We start from the raw sequence: 19,300 nt of genomic DNA on the forward strand, positions 1-19,300 counted from the left end.
ATGTACGAAAATTGCTATACAAATGTAGTTTGATTTGATTCGATACAAGAAGGTTTTGAGGGCAAAACCCAAATGATTTAAATTGGAGCCAATAGTAGTTTTGGCTTTTGTTTAGTTACTGTGCACTAGCCACTTTATTTTCTTAAAAAAAATGTATTAATACCAAAAATGCAATACATTTTCTGATTTACAACAATACTTGTAAAATCTAAATTTAATCAATTAAGCTTGATAAAAAAAAATGTGTTGTCGTGTTAACGTTAGTCACTTGTTGTAACACTTTCAGTTCTATAGTTATTTAATCGGACCGGGATTCGAAAATTGGATTGGCTCTGTCGCCCAAAAAATCGGATAGGGATCAGAAGTCAAAAATGTCGATCGGGAGATCCCTAATAGCAATACATGATGTATGTACGGTATTGCAAACAGGTTTAATAACTATTTGACAGCGTCAATCAACACAGAGATTTGTCATCTTTGTAAAAGCATCAGCTTTTGTTTTGGATATCATTAAATTGTGGGGTGTGAGTGTGTGAATTGTTTTTGGTGACATAACACATATTACTCTTTCGAGAATTGATTCTTTATATGGTTGGTTCCAATTGAATTTTTCTTTTATTCTCAGCATAATTGTGTATAAAAGCAGCCAGCGGTCCAAGAAGGTGCGTCTGCAGCAGTTCTTCACCCCAGACAAATCCACCGTCACAAGCTTGACTTACATGAAACACTGCTTGTATGTCGGCCTGGTCAGCGGCTCTGTGGCCATCTACTCCAGATCACAAGGTATGTCTTTCAGAAGGGAGGCCTAATGCTTTGTTTGTCCCCATAATGAGGGGAATTATGGTTGAGTCTCTGTTATTGTTGTGTATAACAGCAACTTATTCATTTAGATCATTCAAATATGTTTTAAAATGTTGCAAGTTAGCATGGTTTGCGCAGATATTTAGTCTGCGCCTGACTTGAATGCATGTCAGTCTCGACAGCAGCGCATGAATAAGAGCACTGTGACTGACAGCAGCTGTTAGATTTAACATTTAGGATCTGCCACGTAAATAGAGGAGGACTACTGTAGCAAGATTCTGCTTGTTCTTCTGGGAGCACAGGGAAGGAGCAGCACACTTGAAGCAGGTTTACACTTTTTAATTACTGTTCGTTCACACAAATGTCAGTTTTGGCTTTTCAGCCCGTACTTGCAATCCACAAGGTTCGTTTTAGTTATTTCTTCACTTCGGCTTTTCAGTCGATCGTCCTCCGCTCCGCGTGTGTCCTCCGCTCCGCATGTGTCCTTCCTCTCAAGGTTTCCCGCGCCGCTAATAAAGGAACAGGTGATTAGATAACTCGTTCCAGCTGAGCTCATCTACTCACCTGTCAGCTGCTTCATGGTCAATCGCTGCACACACCCCGCCCGCAGGGAACACGTGGACCACGCCCCTGCCACATGCCTCCACCGCCAGACTCAGGCCGGACACCCGTCTGGCCGCGCCCACTCTCCCCCTTCCCCTGGGCGAGAGAGGAACTCGGCCACGGCCATCTGCGTGCCCGGCCTGTGGACCACCCGGAAATTGTTGGGCTGTAATGCCAGGTACCACCGGGTGATCCGCGCATTGGCGTCCTTCATGCGGTGGAGCCATTGTAGCGGTTTGTGGTCTGAGCAGAGACTGAAGGCGCGCCCCAGCAGGTAGTAGCGGAGGGCCCCCACCGCCCACCGGATGGCGAGGCACTCCCTCTCCACTGTGCTGTACCTCGCCTTCCGGTCCGAGAGCTTCCGGCTGACGTACAGTACGGGGCGGTCGGCGCCCTCCACCCGCTGTGACAGTACCGCCTGCAGACAAAAAGGGATGTTAAAATTTGGCATGTGCAGTACCGGCTCCTCACAGAGTGCTGCTTTTACCTTCTCAAATGCCCGCTGGCACTGCTCCGTCCACTGGACTAGTTCTGGAGCACCCTTTCGGGTGAGGTCAGTCATTGGGCTGGTCCATTCCGCGAACTGGGGAATGAACCGGCGGTAATAGCCTGCCAATCCCAAAAACTGCCTCACCTCTTTTTTCGTCTTGGGAGGTGGACAGGCCGCGATGGCCGCCGTTTTGTCCACCTGGGGCCGCACCTGTCCCCCCCCCCCCCCCCCCCCCAAGTGGTACCCCAGATACTGTACCTCCCTCCGGCCAACGGCGCACTTCGCCGGGTTGGCGGTGAGCCCCGCCCGCCTCAGGGACTCGAGCACCGCCCCTACCCGCCGCATGTGCTGTTCCCAGCTGCTACTCTGGATGATTACGTCATCCAGGTAGGCCGCCGCGTATGCTGCATGGGGTCGCAGCACTCGGTCCATGTGGCGCTGGAACGTGGCCGGCGCACCGAACAAGCCAAACGGAAGTGTCACGAATTGGTACAAACCTTCCGGATTAGCAAAGGCCGTTTTTTCTCGGGACTCTGGAGACAAGGGAATCTGCCAGTAGCCCTTCGTCAAATCCAGTGTCATAAAAAAACGAGCAGTGCCCAGCCAATCTAAGAGCTCGTCGACCCGAGGCATTGGGTACGCGTCAAAACGTGAAATGTCATTCACCCTGCGGTAATCCACACAGAACTGCACAGTTGCATCCTTCTTCCCTACTAAGACAATGGGACTGCACCATGCGCTGTGGGATTCTTCTATCACCCCCAACTCAAGCATAGTTTTTAATTCTTCCCGAACCACTTTACGCTTGTGTTCGGGCAGCCGATATGACCGAGACCGCACCGTGACCCACGGGCTGGTATCTATGTGATGTCGGACAAGATCCGTGCGCCCGGGCCGAGAGGAGAACACATCTGAGTAGCGCCGCTGTAATCCAGCCACCTCCGCTCTCTGCGCCAATGTGAGCTGGTCATCACAGGGAAGCTGAGGGGTTGGGCCAGAGCGCGGGCTCTCTGGCCCCAACTCCCCCGCCCCCCCCCCTCTGTTACCATGGCGACAGGCTCGGCCTCTCTCCATGGCTTCAGCAGGTTCAAATGGTATATTTGGGTGTCTCCGCATCGGTCCGAGCGCCGGACCTCATAATCGACATCCCCCACTTGCCGTGTGACCTCAAAGGGTCCTTGCCACTTTGCAAGTAATTTAGAGCTTGACGTTGGAAGCAACACAAGCACTTTTTCTCCCGGTGAAAATTTACGCAGTTGGGCCCGCTTATTATACGAGCGCTGTTGATGCTCTTGGCCAAGGCGCAAATTCTCACGTGACAAGTGCCCCACCTTGTGGAGTATTGCCCGCATGTCCAAGACGTATTGAATCTCATTTTTGCTGGAGCTTGGACCGTCCTCCCAGCTTTCCTTAATAACGTCCAATACTCCGCGGGCCTTCGGCAACTCGAACGGTGCAAAACCGAGGGAAGCCTGAGGTACCTCCCGCATCGCAAACATTAGGGGGTCCAACCATTTATCCCAATTTTGTCTGTCCTCGTGCATAAATTTACGGATCATGGTTTTCAGCGTTTTATTAAACCTCTCCACCAGCCCGTCCGTTTGTGGATGGTATACGCTGGTGCGGATGGCCTTAATCCCCAGTAATCCGTAAAGTTCCTTTATCGTGCGTGACATAAAGGACGTGCCCTGGTCCGTCAAAATCTCTTTCGGGATTCCGACGCGGGAAATGACCGTGAAGAGTGCTTGCGCCACACTCTTGGCGGAGATGGAGCGCAGCGGCACTGCTTCGGGATACCGCGTTGCGTAATCCTCCAGAACTAACACAAAGCGGTATCCCCGTGTGCTCGGGTTAAATGGTCCGATGAGGTCCATCCCAATTCTTTCGAACGGGACCTCCATGAGTGGTAATGGGCGTAAAGGCGCCTTTGGGGTGGCTGCGGGGTTCACCCGCTGGCAGTCCGGACAGGCCGCGCACCATCGGCGTATGTCTGCCTGGAGGCCCGGCCAATAGAATGGGATCATGACCCGATTAAGTGTTTTATCATATCCTAAATGGCCAGCCATGGGATTGAAATGTGCCGCCTGGAAAACCATTTCCCGGCGGCATTTTGGCACCAACAATTGGGTGTATTCTTCCCCGGTTTGCGTGTCACGGCCCACTCGATACAGTCTATCCCTAATAATGGAAAAATGGGGGAATACCCGCGCTTTCTCCGGGCGCACCAGCTGACCGTCCAGAAAATCGACCTGATCCCAGGCCTCGCGCAAAGTTTCATCACAGGCCTGCTCGAGGGGAAAATCCTCCGTAGGTTGCCATCGGGGGACTGGGGGGGGGCCTCCCGCGAAGCCCCCACTGGTTCCCGCCCGGCATTCCCGGATGAAACCGCGTCGCCGCTGAGAACTGCGCGGATAGTCGCCTTGCCTACTGTCCGTGAACGCACCCCCATACAACGTGTCACCAATTAATTGAATCCCGGCCAATTCGTTCCCAAAATTATAGGGTGCGTAAGTTGCGCGCTTACGGCAACCTTAACTTTATGCTTTTGGTTTTTATACAGAATTTCCACTGGCACAATCGGATATTCGTGTACATCCCCATTCACGCACCTAATTTTTATACGTGTTGCATGCACCAAAGCCCCGGGCCGAACCAGGTTTGGGTGGATCATGGACTGCCTGCAGCCCAAATCCACCATCGCCCGGTATGTACTCCCTTGTATCCTTACCGGTACGCCGTACGTCTCTCCTAGATCGGTGGCGAATGCTGGAGGCCCGGCAACCCGCAACACCTGACCCGCCTCCATCACCGAGCACTCCCGGCGCATGTGCCCATGTTGTCCGCACCCCCAGCACACCGGCCCTGGTATTTGAGGTGCACTCTGTGAGGGAAGCCCCCTCTCAGCAGCGCCGGGACCCTGAAACACACAGGAAGACACCCCGTCATTCCCTTGTGGGACCCCCAGTGATGTGTGTGTCTGTGTGCGTGTGAGTGTGTTCGTGTGGGAACCCTGTCTATCGGCCGTGATTTTTCCCGGCTCGCCGAATGTCTGGTTCCGCCTTCCCCACGTCGTCGTGGCCCCGGGGCGGTTTTCTCTGTTCTTGCCGTCGTCGTCTCCCGGTGCACCGCCAGGTGTTCCTCCGCCATTCTAACCGCTGCTTCCACGTACGGCGGATTGTCGTACCGCACCCACTTGGAGGTTTTCACCGGGATGCCCTCCAGGAATTGCTCCAGCACCATCGCCTCCAACATCTCGGTGTCCCGCCCGTTGGGCTGGAGCCACCGGGTCGCCTCATCTTTTAGCCGGTGCGCGAATACGAAGGGCCGGTCCTCCGACGGCAGCTTCATGGCCCGGAACCTTCGGTGGTGATCTTCTGGGCTGCTGCCGGCCCGGTCGAGGATGGCGTGCCGTTGGTTGACACAATGCGTGCGGGCCGACGCCGGGAGACTCAACGCCGCCCGCTGCGCCTCCCCCATCAGGAGCGGCAGCGGCCTCGCGCCCCATTCTTCCTCCGGCCATTTGCACGACCTCGCCGTGGCCTCGAACGCGTCCAGGAAGGTCTGTGGGTCCTCCCCCTCCACCATGCGCTCCATGAAGGTCGAGGCTCCCGCTGTTTCCGTGCGGCTCATCCAGGCCAGCAGCACCTGGGTCTGCAGCTGGCTTGCCGCCGATACCTCGGCCAAGGCTTGGCCAGCGTTTGCAGGGTTGGTGATGACATCTTTCCGTGCTTATTTTCGTTGGGCGCCACTGTAGCAAGATTCTGCTTGTTCTTCTGGGAGCACAGGGAAGGAGCAGCACACTCGAAGCAGGTTTACACTTTTTAATTACTGTTCGTTCACACAAATGTCAGTTTTGGCTTTTCAGCCCGTACTTGCAATCCACAAGGTTCGTTTTAGTTATTTCTTCACTTCGGCTTTTCAGTCGATCGTCCTCCGCTCCGCGTGTGTCTTCCGCTCCGCATGTGTCCTTCCTCTCAAGGTTTCCCGCGCCGCTAATAAAGGAACAAGTGATTAGATAACTTGTTCCAGCTGAGCTCATCTACTCACCTGTCAGTTGCTTCATGGCCGATCGCTGCACACACCCCGCCCGCAGGGAACGCGTGGACCACGCCCCTGCCACAACTACAATTACCAAACTTCTTACATTCTTATATCTCCTTCGGTTGTAAACAAGCAAGCCACTTATTCCATTCTTCTTCAGATAAGGACTGGATCAACATAGAAAAAAATATGTTAATGAATTTGGACATTGATGTGGGGAGTTTATATCCATCCATCCATCCATCCATCCATTTTCTACCGCTTATTCCCTTTCGGGGTCGCGGGGGGCGCTGGCGCCTATCTCAGCTACAATCGGGCGGAAGGCAGGGTACACCCTGGACAAGTCGCCACCTCATCGCAAGGCCAACACAGATAGACAGACGACATTCACACTCACATTCACACACTAGGGCCAATTTAGTGTTACCAATCAACCTATCCCCAGGTGCATGTCTTTGGAAGTGGGAGGAAGCCGGAGTACCCGGAGGGAACCCACGCATTTACGGGGAGGACATGCAAACTCCACACAGAAAGATCCCAAGCCCGGGATTGAACCCAGGACTACTCAGGACCTTCGTATTGTGTGTTTATATCATAAAAAAAAAATACCTAATGAATTGAGGCACAGCCCAATAGAAGCCACCTTTAACATTCTAAAATTATGTCAGAAAATACTTGGAATCAACCCAATTACATCTGTAAATCAACCGCTTTGGTACAATCCTAATATCATAATTAATAAAAATGTGGTTAAATGGACAACTAAGAAAGACAGAGGTATTACTAAACCTCATCACGTTATTAAGAAAAACTATTTTAAACCGTTCAATGATTTAGTTGATCAATATAATGTACCCAGAAATCATTTTTAAAATTTTATCCCTTTAAAACACGCTGTAAATAAATGCATATCTTCTGAAAGTATGTATTTAAATAGCCCTGAACTGGAAGATGCACTTTTTGATCAAGATACAATTAAGAAATTAATTAAACTATTTTATGGAATAATAAATGAACACCATACTAGAAATGCAAATGATGCACGTGTTCGGAAATGGATGATCGACTTAAACATTCTAGATGAAAGAGACATATCATGGAATGATATTTGGGAAAATGCCAATAAGGCCTTTTAGAAGCATTAAAGATAAACTGACTCAATTTAAGATCTTGAAGAGATTGTATTTTACATCTTCTCAGCTGTTTAAAATTGGTGTAGTAAAAAGCAAGTTATGTATGAAGTGTCGGGCAGCCGAGGCAACTCTTGTTCATTTATTGTGGGAATGTCAGTGAATAAAAGAGTCATGGTTAAAAACAACAAAAGCAGCAATCATATTCCTTAATCTAAACATCCCAATGAGACTGCAAAATTGTATCCTTGGGGATCTTCATCAATTTAGTAACGTGTCATCAAAGAGTAAAAATGCATTTATTTCAATATGCATAATAACAAAAACGGTAATTAAAAAAAAAATGGATAGACGCCCGAATGCAGCTGAGATAGGCTCCAGCACCCCCCGCGACCCCAAACGGGACAAGCGGTAGAAAATGGATGGCTGGATGGATGGATGTTGATAGTCCAACACATACTGACTGGTATACACAAGCTATGAAGATGATATCAGGAGAAAAAATTGCATATAGTTTAGATAATAATGAGTCATATATTGGTATATGGGATACATTATTTAAATTTGTTTTAACTATTAAATGAACCAAAAATACGACTTATTTATATATATAGGGACGTCGTGGGGCAGTGGGAGAGTGGCCGTGCTTAACCCAAGGGTCCCTGGTTCAATCCCCACCTAGTACCAACCTTGTCACATCCGTTGTGTCGTGAGCAAGAAACTTCACCCTTGCTCCTGATGGGTGCTGGTTAGCGCCTTGCATGGCAGCTCTCTCCATCAGTGTGTGAATGTGTGTGCGAATGGGTAAATGTGGAAGTTGTGTTAAAGCGCTTTGAGTACCTTGAAGGTAGAAAAGCGCTATACAAGTACAACTCATCTATTTATCATATATATATATATATATAAATATTCATATATATATATATATATACATATACACATATATATATATACATATACACATACATATATATATATATATATATATATATATATATATATATATGTATGTGTATATGTATATATATATATGTGTATATGTATATATATATATATGAATATTTATATATATATAAATATATATATATATATATATATATATATATATGATGAGGTGGTTCGGGCATCTGGTCAGGATGCCACCCAAACGCCTCCCTAGGGAGGTGTTTAGGGCACGTCCAACCGGTAGGAGGCCACGGGGAAGACCCAAGACACGTTGGGAAGACTATGTCTCCCGGCTGGCCTGGGAACGCCTCGGGATCCCCCGGGAAGAGCTAGACGAAGTGGCTGGGAAGAGGGAAGTCTGGGTTTCCCTGCTTAGGCTGTTGCCCCCGCGACCCGGCCTCGGATAAGCGGAAGAAGATGGATGGATGGATACATATATATATATATATATATATATATATATATATATATATATATATATATATATATATATATATATATATATCCATCCATCCATTTTCTACCGCTTATTCCCTTTTTGGGGGGGCGCTGGCGCCTATCTCATATATATATATATATATATATATATATATATATATATATATATATATATATTAGGGGTGGGCAAGTTAATGCGTTAATTACGAGTTAACTCATCAATCTATTAACGCCGACAAATATTTTATCGCACATTTGCGTATGTTGTTTACATGCTTTTATTTTGTTAACACCTTTTCTTAATAAGATGGCGACGCCCGGACGGGCTTCGGCGTCGAGGGGCTCTTGGTAAAGATGGAACATTTGGCAAAAATACCGGACAATTCTGCAAATTTCATGGCTGGCTTACAGCGTGGTCACTCCAGGATCACTTACGACTGCCAGACAATTCTGGATGTGGATAGATCGGCCCGTTTCGGACTGAATGACGCTTGCTTGCTAGACCGGCTAGCTAGCATGGGAATACTTTGCCGGCTACATCCAGCGGCCTGTGAAGCAGCGGAGTATATGTGTTGTCTGTCTATTTATGAATAATGCAGACGAGGCGTGTTGGCTGAGTTCTTAACGTTTACTTTCAGAGCGTGCATATCACAACATACAAGATGCCGTCATGGCAACACACAACCCATACCGGGATACCGCGCATGCTCATCACTCCTGTTGCATGCTGGGTAGGGTAGTTCTTTTATTCCCTGCCTCATAACATCACGATATAGTACCATGTATATGCGTTCAGTTTATCAAAGCACCAAGCAAACAATGGGAAAATTCCCGTCATATCAATTCCTAGATATGGTCGTAATTATTTTAAGTGCACTACGCATAATAAACACAACATTATTAATATTGCTACTACAGATAATTTAATCAAAAATTCCCTAAAACAGCCCATTACCTATAATATAGGTTTTTTAAACATAAGATCCCTGATAAAAAAAAAATTTTCTGCGGTTACCTCAGAAATTGCCTGTTCGGATGTTATGATTGTGGCTCAGAGATTTGTATGTAGATTATATTTATTTTCCATAACAAACAGGATAACTTAAATACCTTGGCAGTGGCAATAAACTTAAATGTTTGTATTTAAATTTTTTGAGTTGATTTTCATAAAATATGCAATTTAACTGCTACTGCTTAACAAGTACTGATTTAAATTGTGTTTGCACAACAAATGTTTTGGCGCTTTTGTTCATGTGGGAGAATATTCCAATAAAGGTGCACTACACACTACTTTTGAATTCATTATTGGGCTTTGCGTATACAATGCAGTGAATCGCGATTAATCTGAGAAATTGTGCGATTAACTTCGATTAAAATTTTTAATCGTTGCCCAGCCCTAATATATATATATATATATATATATATATATATATATATATATATATATATATATATATATATATATATATATACTGTATATATATATATATATATATATATATATATATATATATATATATATACTGTATATATAAATGTCCAATGATAATGTCAATGAGGGATTTCTAATCAGCTCTACATTGAAATTGTTACTAATATTGATACTGTTGTTGATAATGTACATTTTTGTTTCACTACTTTTGGATTGTTTTGTGTCATGTTTGTGTGTCCTGTCAATTGCTCTATTGATTGATTGATTGATTGGTTTATTGATTACTATTCTGAATGTTGCTGGCTCGGGTTTGGTTTTGGATTTGGATTGCATTATTATGGTATTGGTGTGTATTGTTTTGTTGGATTGATTAATAAAGATAAAAAAATAAAATAAAAAATTAACAAGAGCACTGTGACTGCTGTTAGATTCAACATTTAGCATCTGCCACATAAATAAACATATGGTGATAACCACCATATGCTTTAAAACTTTGTACAATTTGCTGTTAGTTTAAGACATGTTTGCATTAAATGGAAATTACTGCTCATGGTGGAACACTGTCAAATGTTTTCTTTCTCTGAGTCATTAGATTTGGAAATTAGTGGCTGACTGTTTACGGAGAAATGAAGAGTCTCCTTTTCTCTTGCATTGTGGTTCTCTGTCCATTTGCTTGGTTGTCTGGGAGAAGCCATTCGACAAGAGGTGACCTATTTAATGTCCTCACTCTCAGACATGCACAGAGAGAGGAAAGGATCCAGGCTGGACACTCTTCCCACAGTGTTTGCCATCCTCAGTTTGGTTCCATCTGTTACTTGGCTCTCATGAATTCACTCTGGCTTTTTATTTTTCTCTTCCTTACTTACAGTATATGGTAATGATAGAAAATATTTGATCAAAAACCTATCCATCCAAATAGTTGCATGATCAGCATTCCACAAATACCACATTTGTTTTTATTAACTACAATCACACACATTTCTCAGCTTGTCTTTATTTGATTCAGATCAGATGTCTGCTTTAGTTTCCAAAGCTGCTCTTCTGTAAAGTTCATCTAGTGACTCTGTGTGTACGTGCGTGTGTGTTGTTCACAAAAAAAAAAAGACACAAGAGGAATATGTGTCTGGAGATAGAAGTTAAAACTACAGCTGCTGCTTCTGGAGCCAAGCTGTAGGTTGTCTGGAAGAAAAACAGACCTCATACTGAACAGTGTAGGAGTGTTTTTTTAGACTTCTCATCATATGTTGTTTTGGGATCTATTACTTTTTTCTGCTTTATCTGCTGCACACTAATTAACGGACTGCAGGACAGTAACTGTCTTTTTTGGGCTTTGGTGGAATTGAATATTTTAGGCATTTATTCTCACACTGGTTGGTTAAATTATTCAGCCTGCCTTAAATAATCCCAGTGGCAACTCTTTTACATGATCATGATTTTTTTAAATTCGAAAAATGATGACTATATGTGATAACTTTTTTTTTAATAGCAAGTGGTTTAGTATGTACTTCTTTATAGGGATGGCCTTATGACCATTTCTTAATTTTACCCATGAATTACCCAAAACATCCATTTTCTATTTCTCTTTCTTGGGAAAATTCCAAAAGTACAAAAATTGTTTGGATGCACCGTTATCAACCCTTTAGACTCTTAATTTATATATATTTTTTCCTGCAGCAACCATCCAAACTAGCTGCCACATAGACAATAATCCACTCTGCATTGCTTTCAATTTGTTATTACAAAGTTAATTCCATACTCCAATTTCAATTTCAGTTGATCATGATAGATCATGACCATATTTGTTATCTCTTGAAGCTCAGTTACAGCTCAAAATAAAAAAACAATCAGCCTACATTCCTACAGGGTAAACTATCGCTCTGCTGATCAGACTGGGAATGAAATGGGATAAAACATTAAAAAGCACTCCCGTGACAGTAATCCTGCTTTCCATCCTAATTTCTCCTGCTTGGAAATGCTTCTCCTCTATTCATGTGAAGCTGTACTGTCATCCTCATTCTGCCACGCTAGTTGTTTTTTTTTGTGACGGACTGTGAGAGATAGGGTACAAGAGGGGAGCGGTTACTTGTCATCTGACACTGGGAACATGGGGTCCATCCAGTTCAACATCATCCTGTCGTGGGTATTTTTGTGCTTCATGCACTATTGTCACAGGAAAAGGAGTGTTGTTTATTTACAAATATACAGATAGCATGTTAAGTTGTTTCGGGTGTGATTAAAGATTTACATAAGACTGAAAGGTAACACTTCTGATTTGTTCTGCTCATTCCTTTTTTGTTTATGCTTACTGCATGCACATCTATTATAATAATATACGCAGGGCGTTGCTGGAATGCTAATCCCACCTCACCTCGGTAGTATGAGATTACTTCTGTTTTTCCAGTCATTACTGTTCTTACTGAGGCAAATCTCTCCTAGCATGGCACAGCTTCAATGGCTGCCTTTGTGCCTTCTCTTAAACAAACATTGTTGGTGAGGCCTCATTCACTTCCTGGTTGAGATTAGGCAAGGCAGTGTGGCATCTGAAGGAAATTAACTTTAGTTCAGACATTCTGCCCTTCAAACTGAGTAATGCCCAATTTGGACACTCAATCTTGATCCAAATGTTGGGAGAGAAAACAGACATGAATGCTCAGGAAAGTCTACCTAAAAACTTGCACAAAAACAATGATCTGTTTTTGTACATTAAATAACAAAATATTTCAGTTCGGAGGATCTTTGTAGCCTATTTTACATTTATTACAAATGATGAACAACAAGGACATTGCCCCAATCCCTGATGGAAATTATAATTAGTTTCTGGTATTTTGTTTTATTTTCTGAATATCAATCATCCATCCAGCCATCCTTTTTTCTAACGCTTGTCCCTTACGGGGTCGCGGTGGGTGCTGGAGCCTATCTCAGCTGCATTCGGGTGAAAGGCAGGATACACCCCTTAATCACAAATATCTCAAAGGGCTCCACAAGCCACAACAACTTTCTCAGCTCAGATCCCACATCAGGGCAGCAAAATAATCAACCCCCTGGGAACAACGAGAAACTTTTGAAGGGACCGCATATGTCCCTTCAAAGACGAGATGTAACGAACGCATGAACAATGATCTCATCGTCAGTGATGGACAAAATGGGACAACTTTTAGCGATATTACGGTAATGAATAAAGGTTGTTTTAGTAACACTCTAAATGTGTGACTCAAATGAGAGAGTTGGGTCGAAGATAATACCCAGATTCTTTGCCGAGTTGCTTTGTGTAATTGTTTGGTTGTCAGATGTTAAAGTGGTATCATTAAATAAGTGCCGGTGTCTAGCAGGACCGATGAGCAGCGTTTCCATTTTCTTAGCGTTAAGATGCAAAATGTTGCTGGACATCCATTGTTTGATTTTATTTAGACACGCCTTCGGGTGACTACAATCTGGCGTGTGGGTCAGCTTTAGGGGCATGTAGAGTTGGGTGTCATCAGCAAAACAATGAAAGCTAACACCGTATGTGCTTGTGATATCACCTAACGGCAGCATGTAGATGCTAAAGAGTGCAGAGCCATGAACCGAAATCTTGTGGAACTCCACACGTCACCTTAACATACTCCGAGGTCATATTGTTATGGGAAACACACTGCATCCTGTCAGTAAGATAGGATTTAAACCAAGAAAAGGCTAAGTCTGACATACCAATATGTGTTTTGATACGCTCTAATAAAAGGTTATGATCGACGGTATCCAAAGCAGAGCTAAACAAGTTGCAGCAACATAGAGGACGCATCAGCATCCATAGTTAGCAAAAGCTCATTAGTCATTTTTGCGAAGGCTGTCTCCGTAGAGTGATTTTCCCTGAAACCGGAATGAAAGGGCTCACAGATATTGTTTGACGCTAAGTGTTCATTTAGCTGCAGTGCAACAATTTTTTCAAGGATTTTCAGGATAAAGGGAAAGTGGGACACCGGCCTGTAGTTTACCTTGAGGTCAGGATTGAGGTTAGGTCTTTTGAGCAGAGAATGAACAGCCCCTTTTTTGAATGCTAGGGGAACAGTGCCAGAGGAAAGTGATAAGTTAATAATATTTAGCACAGATGGTCCTAATATTAGGGCAGCACGGTGTCAGAGGGGTTAGTGCATCTGCCTCACAATACGAAGGTCCTGAGTAGTTCTGGGTTCAATCCTGGGCTCGGGAGCTTTCTGTGTGGAGTTTGCATGTTCTCCCCGTGACTGCGTGGGTTCCCCCCGGGTACTCCGGTTTCCTCCCACTTCCAAAGACATGCACCTGGGGATAGGTTGATTGGCAACACTAAAATTGACCCTTGTGTGTGAATGTAAGTGTGAATGTTGTCTGTCTATCTGTATTGGCCCTGCGATGAGGTGGTGACTTGTCCAGGATGTAATCCGCCTTCCGCCTGATTGTAGCTGAGATAGGCACCAGCGCCCCCCGAAACCCCAAAAGGAAATTACAGTAGAAAATGGATGGGATGGGTCCTAATATTACAAACATAATCTTTATCTGCGTTATTTTTAATCTCCTTTCAAATTATTTCAGTTTTGTTATTAAAGAAATTCATAAAGTCATCAGCCGAGTGGGGGGAGCCACTAGGAGGAGTCTCTTGTTGGGTTAATGATGCTAATATAATGAACAAATATTTAGGATCATTCTTATTGAGGCGGATGAGATTAGAGTAGTAATTACTTTTAGTTAAAGTGAGCGTGCGTTTATAAGTTATTAAACTATAACTCCATGCTTGATGGAAAACCTCAAGTTTTGTCGCACGCCATTTGCGTTCCAACTTTCTAAGTGATAGTTTAAGAGCCCTGATTTCTTTAGTAAAATAGGGAGTACGCCAGTTGGGGGACTTTTCTAGCTTTAGCGGTGCTATATTATCAATGGCGTCGCGCAGGGCATCATTGATGTTGTTAGTAAGGTTAACGACAGAGCCCACATAATTTGGGAATGGCAGCATTACCAAAGGCTGTAGGCCAGCAAGAGTCGTATTCGTGACAGCATTAACGTAGCAGCTGCTAAAGCAGTGGTTATTACTAGCTTGTTGATAATGAGTCCGAACTTCAAATTTCATAAGGTAAAAATCGGACATTACTTTGGTGTACGCGAGTACCATAATTTTGGAGGTGGTGACACCCCAAGGACTAGGTCTATCATATTACATTTGCTATTTATTATTTATTCATTATTCATTTATTATTTCTGTAAGATTACAGCTATTAATTATAGTCTGGAGCACCACGCACGGGTCTGATGGGGTATTCATCTGAATATTCAAATGTGTTATTATAATCATATTGTCTTATATTTTCACTGATAAAGTCCGAATAGGGCCCACCGGGGCTATAGGTAACAGCCAGGTAGAGGGTTAGCAGTGTGACTGTCAGTAAGCATAGTAAGCACCTCAAATGATTTATATTTATTACTTTGGTTAGGGTTAAGGTTAAAGTTTTATTTGGATATTAGTGCGACTCCTGCATCCCTTTTATGGAGACGGGCAACATGTTCACTCATATAATTTGGAGGAGATGTCTCGTTAAGCGGGAAAAAAATTATCTGTTTTTAGCCAGATTTCACTGAGACCCTTAGGACTCTAATTTTTGTTTCTATTTCATGTTTTTCTCCTTTTGCCACCACCTCTCCAGTCTGGGAAGGGGCTCTCTCACCGGTTTCTGATTGGCAATCAGAACACACCTGTTCCTGGTTGCCAATCAGGATGCTTTAAATATCAGACCTGTCCTCTGGACGTACTTGCATCAGGCTTTACTTGTGCTTCATGTGCATTTCCCTGCTGCACTATTTATTTGTGTTTTGTTATTCAATAAATTTTTACCTGCGCTATGCCTGACGTCTCCGCATCTCGAGGTCCAGCCAAACACAGACTATCGCAGACAAGGTTTCGAGAAAAGGTGAAAGTCAGACCCTTTTTTGTTGTTTTGCTGATTTAGATTTCTTATATTTTCAATGCTTAAAATCTTAACCACAGTCTGAGTTTTAGTTTAACCTTAGGTTGTTGGTCAAACTTAAGAGCCAGTTAAATTCTTCCACACCAAACTCTTCAGTGGAAAATATTTGTTTTAAAATCATATTTTTGGTCTGTATGAAGTGTGCGTGCAGTGTTTCATGTGTGCTCCTGTGGGTGCAAGGCACATGGAGAGCATAGCGCGTAGGAGGTGCAAGCAGGATGGCTATGACTAACGCCTCACAGCGCATCTATATTCACAGCAAAGGCTGTGAAAATCCATCAATGGCCTCTACGGCACTATTAGCAGCATTTATAGATGCAAATGACCTTTTGGTGTGACGTTTATGAAGACATTGCATCAATATATCCACAGTTTAGACGGTACTTGTTTGACTATCTTGAAATGGTAATGGACCGTGTTCAGTATGTAGTACTACAAGCACAAAGGTTGTAATGAATGTACATCATGCATGTGATTTTGTGCCATATTGATCCATCCTATCTACAACAGATGGACTGTGGAACAGCGATAAGCCCAAAGTAGTGAAGCTCGGAGTCCTGCCGATCAAGGCCCTGCTGGCTGTGGAAGAGCACCTCTGGGCTTCATCGGGTGGGCAGGTCTTCATCATTAGTACCCACACACACAATGTGGAGGTAAGTACTTTAGGAGACAGGTCTTTTTTTTCATCTCAGCGAAGATTAAGGGGAAAATACGAATTTTTGACTTATCTGTCCCTGTCTGCCTGTGCAAATGACACAGGAAACTTCTAGTGGAAGATATGATGGCAGCCCTAATCATCCTTCCATTTGTTTAACGTCTGTGGGAAAATGTGTGCCTCTAGAGAGTCAGCTCAGCAAGGAAGAGAAAAATTAGTTAGTTGATATAATTGGTAGAATTGACAAGTCAGGTGATTAAAACAACGGAATAATAATGTCAGACTATGTTATCTTACTTCCGCCCTGAGGGCTTCTTTTTTCCATATTCTGGAATATGACTTTGGCATTCCATTAATGTGTCCTACTCCAGTTTCAGAATTGGAAGCACCTTTAATGGAGCCAAAAATAGTCCTGTCCCTCTGACATGCACTCACTTATCTGTTTAGCCCCATTAAGCTCATTATGTTGGACCACCTGCCTATCTTCTCTTTTCCGCTCGCCACTGTGGAATTAGACTTAATGCAGTCGCACTGGGAGTTTGGATCAGTGCGAGGTATCCACAAGTGAGCTGCTTAGTAAATTTTCAATATATGTTTACTGTATGAATTAAAAAGAATGAGGAAACAAGTTAAATTTACATTTTATACTTGATTTTATAGCTGGGTTTCAGAAGTGCCTTGCTGTGAGATGCCTATGAATGAAGTCCACTAAATTAAATTTAACTCTACCTACATGTGTGGCGAGATTATGTAATTTTTGGCGAGAAAAAGAGCAGTTATTGCTTTCTTTATAGTGAATTCAGTTTTACACATTTCACTCTACAAGTCTTGAAGTGGATCTGCACTTTTTTGGGCAATATTGCCTATCACGTGCAATCTCTATGTGAGAGAAGAACACATACAGTCTTGGTCAAAAGTTTACATACACTTGTAAAGAACATAATGTCATGGCTTTTTTTGAGTTTCCAATAATTTCTATATCTTGTTTTTTTGTGATGGAGTGATTGGAGCACATACTTGTTTGTCACAAAAATCATTCATGACGTTTGGTTCTTTTATAAATTTATTATGGGTCTACTGAAAATATGACCATATCTGCTGGGTCAAAAGTATACATACAGCAACACACATTATCAATTTTGGTGATGTAGAAAAGTTACAATCAAATTAAATTGGCTTCATGACATGGCTTCTTACTTCATTTGAGTGATTATGACTGACGACGCCTTTTGACTTCTCTGAACCCATTTAAATAGGGCTCATGTGATGCAGTCATTAGACTCGGTTACAAACGCTACAATAGGAAAGTGAAAGGAACCCTGCTCAGATCTGAAAAAACGAATCCTATCGACTTGAACAAGTCAGGAAAGTCACTTTGAACCATTTCAAGGTTAAGGACTGAAAGTCCCAGGAGCAACTCTGCAGACAATTTTTTATAAGTATGAAGTGCATGGCACAGTTTTGTCACTGCCACTATCAGGAAAAAACCGGAGCTATCACCTGCTGCTGAGAGAAAATTGGTCAGGATGATCAAAAGTCAACCGAGAACCACCAAAAAGCAGGTCTGCAATAAATTGGAAGCTGCTGGAACAAAGGTGTCACTGTCCACAGTCACGTATGTTTTGCATCGCCATGGACTGAGAGACTACTATGCAAAAGGGAAGCCCTTTCTCCAGAAGCAACAACTTAAGGCTCATCTGACGTTTCCTGCTGATCACATGGACAAAGGTAAGACCTTTTCAAGGAAAGTTCTGTGATCAGATGAAACACAAAAATTAAGCCGTTTGGCCACAATACCCAGAAATATGTTTGGAGGAGGAAAGGTGACGCCTTTTATCCCAGGAACACCATGCCTACCGTCAAGTGTGGTGGTGGTAGTATTATGCTCTGGGACTTTTTTTTGCCAATGGAACTGGTGCTTTACAAAGAGTAAATGGGGCAATGAAAAGGGAGGATTACCTCCAAATTCTTTTGGACAACCGAAAGTCATCAGCCTGGAGGTTGGGTCTTGGGCGCAGTTGGGTGTTGCAACAGGACAATGACCCCAAAAACACATCAAAAGTGGTAAAGGATTGGCTAAATGAGGCTAGAATTAAAGTTTTAGAATGGCCTTCCCAAAGTTCTGACTTAAACCCCATTAAGAACATGTGGACAATGCTGAAGAAACAATTCCATGCCAGAAAACCAACAAATTTAGCTGAACTGCAACATTTTTGTCAAGAGGAGTGGTCAAAATTTCAACCAGAAGCTTTCCTGAAGCTTGTGGATGGCTACCAAAAGCACCTTATTGCAGTAAAACTTGCTAAGGGACAGCCATCCATCCATTTTCTACCGCTTGTCCCTTTTGCACTTGCGGGGGATGCTGGAGCCTATCCCAGCTGCATTCGGGCGGTAAGCGGGGTACACCCTGGACAAGTCGCCACCTTATCACAGTGCCAACACTGATAGACAACATTGACACTCACATTCACACACTAGGGCCAATTTGGTGTTGTCAATCAACCTGTCCCCAGGTGCATGTCTTTGGCGGTGGGAGAACGGACATGTAAGCAAATATTAACATTGCTGTATGTATACTTTTGACCCGTAAGATTTGGTCACATTTTCAGTATACCCATAATACATTCATAAAAGAACCAACATCCATGAATGTTTTTTGTGACAGACAAGTATGTACTCCAATCACTCTATCACAAAAAAATAAGAGTTGTAGAAATTATTGGAAACTCAAGACAGCCATGACATTATGTTCTTTACGAGTGTATGTAAACTTTTGACCACAATTGTATGTCTTTC

At 43.6% G+C, this 19,300-nt stretch overlaps 1 protein-coding gene across 6 annotated transcripts in view; it reads left to right on the forward strand.

Moving 5' to 3' along the window:
- arhgef10 (Rho guanine nucleotide exchange factor (GEF) 10) overlaps nucleotides 1–19,300 on the forward strand; it is a 140,332-nt gene that overhangs the window by 93,007 nt on the left and 28,025 nt on the right. For all 6 annotated transcript variants that reach the window (XM_061895459.1, XM_061895464.1, XM_061895461.1 and 3 more), the window contains 2 exons: nucleotides 626–783; nucleotides 16,360–16,502. In XM_061895459.1, coding sequence (XP_061751443.1) covers nucleotides 626–783; nucleotides 16,360–16,502 — 301 coding nt within the window. The remainder of the gene's footprint in view (nucleotides 1–625; nucleotides 784–16,359; nucleotides 16,503–19,300) is intronic.

This window comes from Nerophis ophidion, linkage group LG03 (genome assembly GCF_033978795.1).
Source record: "Nerophis ophidion isolate RoL-2023_Sa linkage group LG03, RoL_Noph_v1.0, whole genome shotgun sequence".
Lineage (NCBI taxonomy): Eukaryota > Metazoa > Chordata > Actinopteri > Syngnathiformes > Syngnathidae > Nerophis > Nerophis ophidion.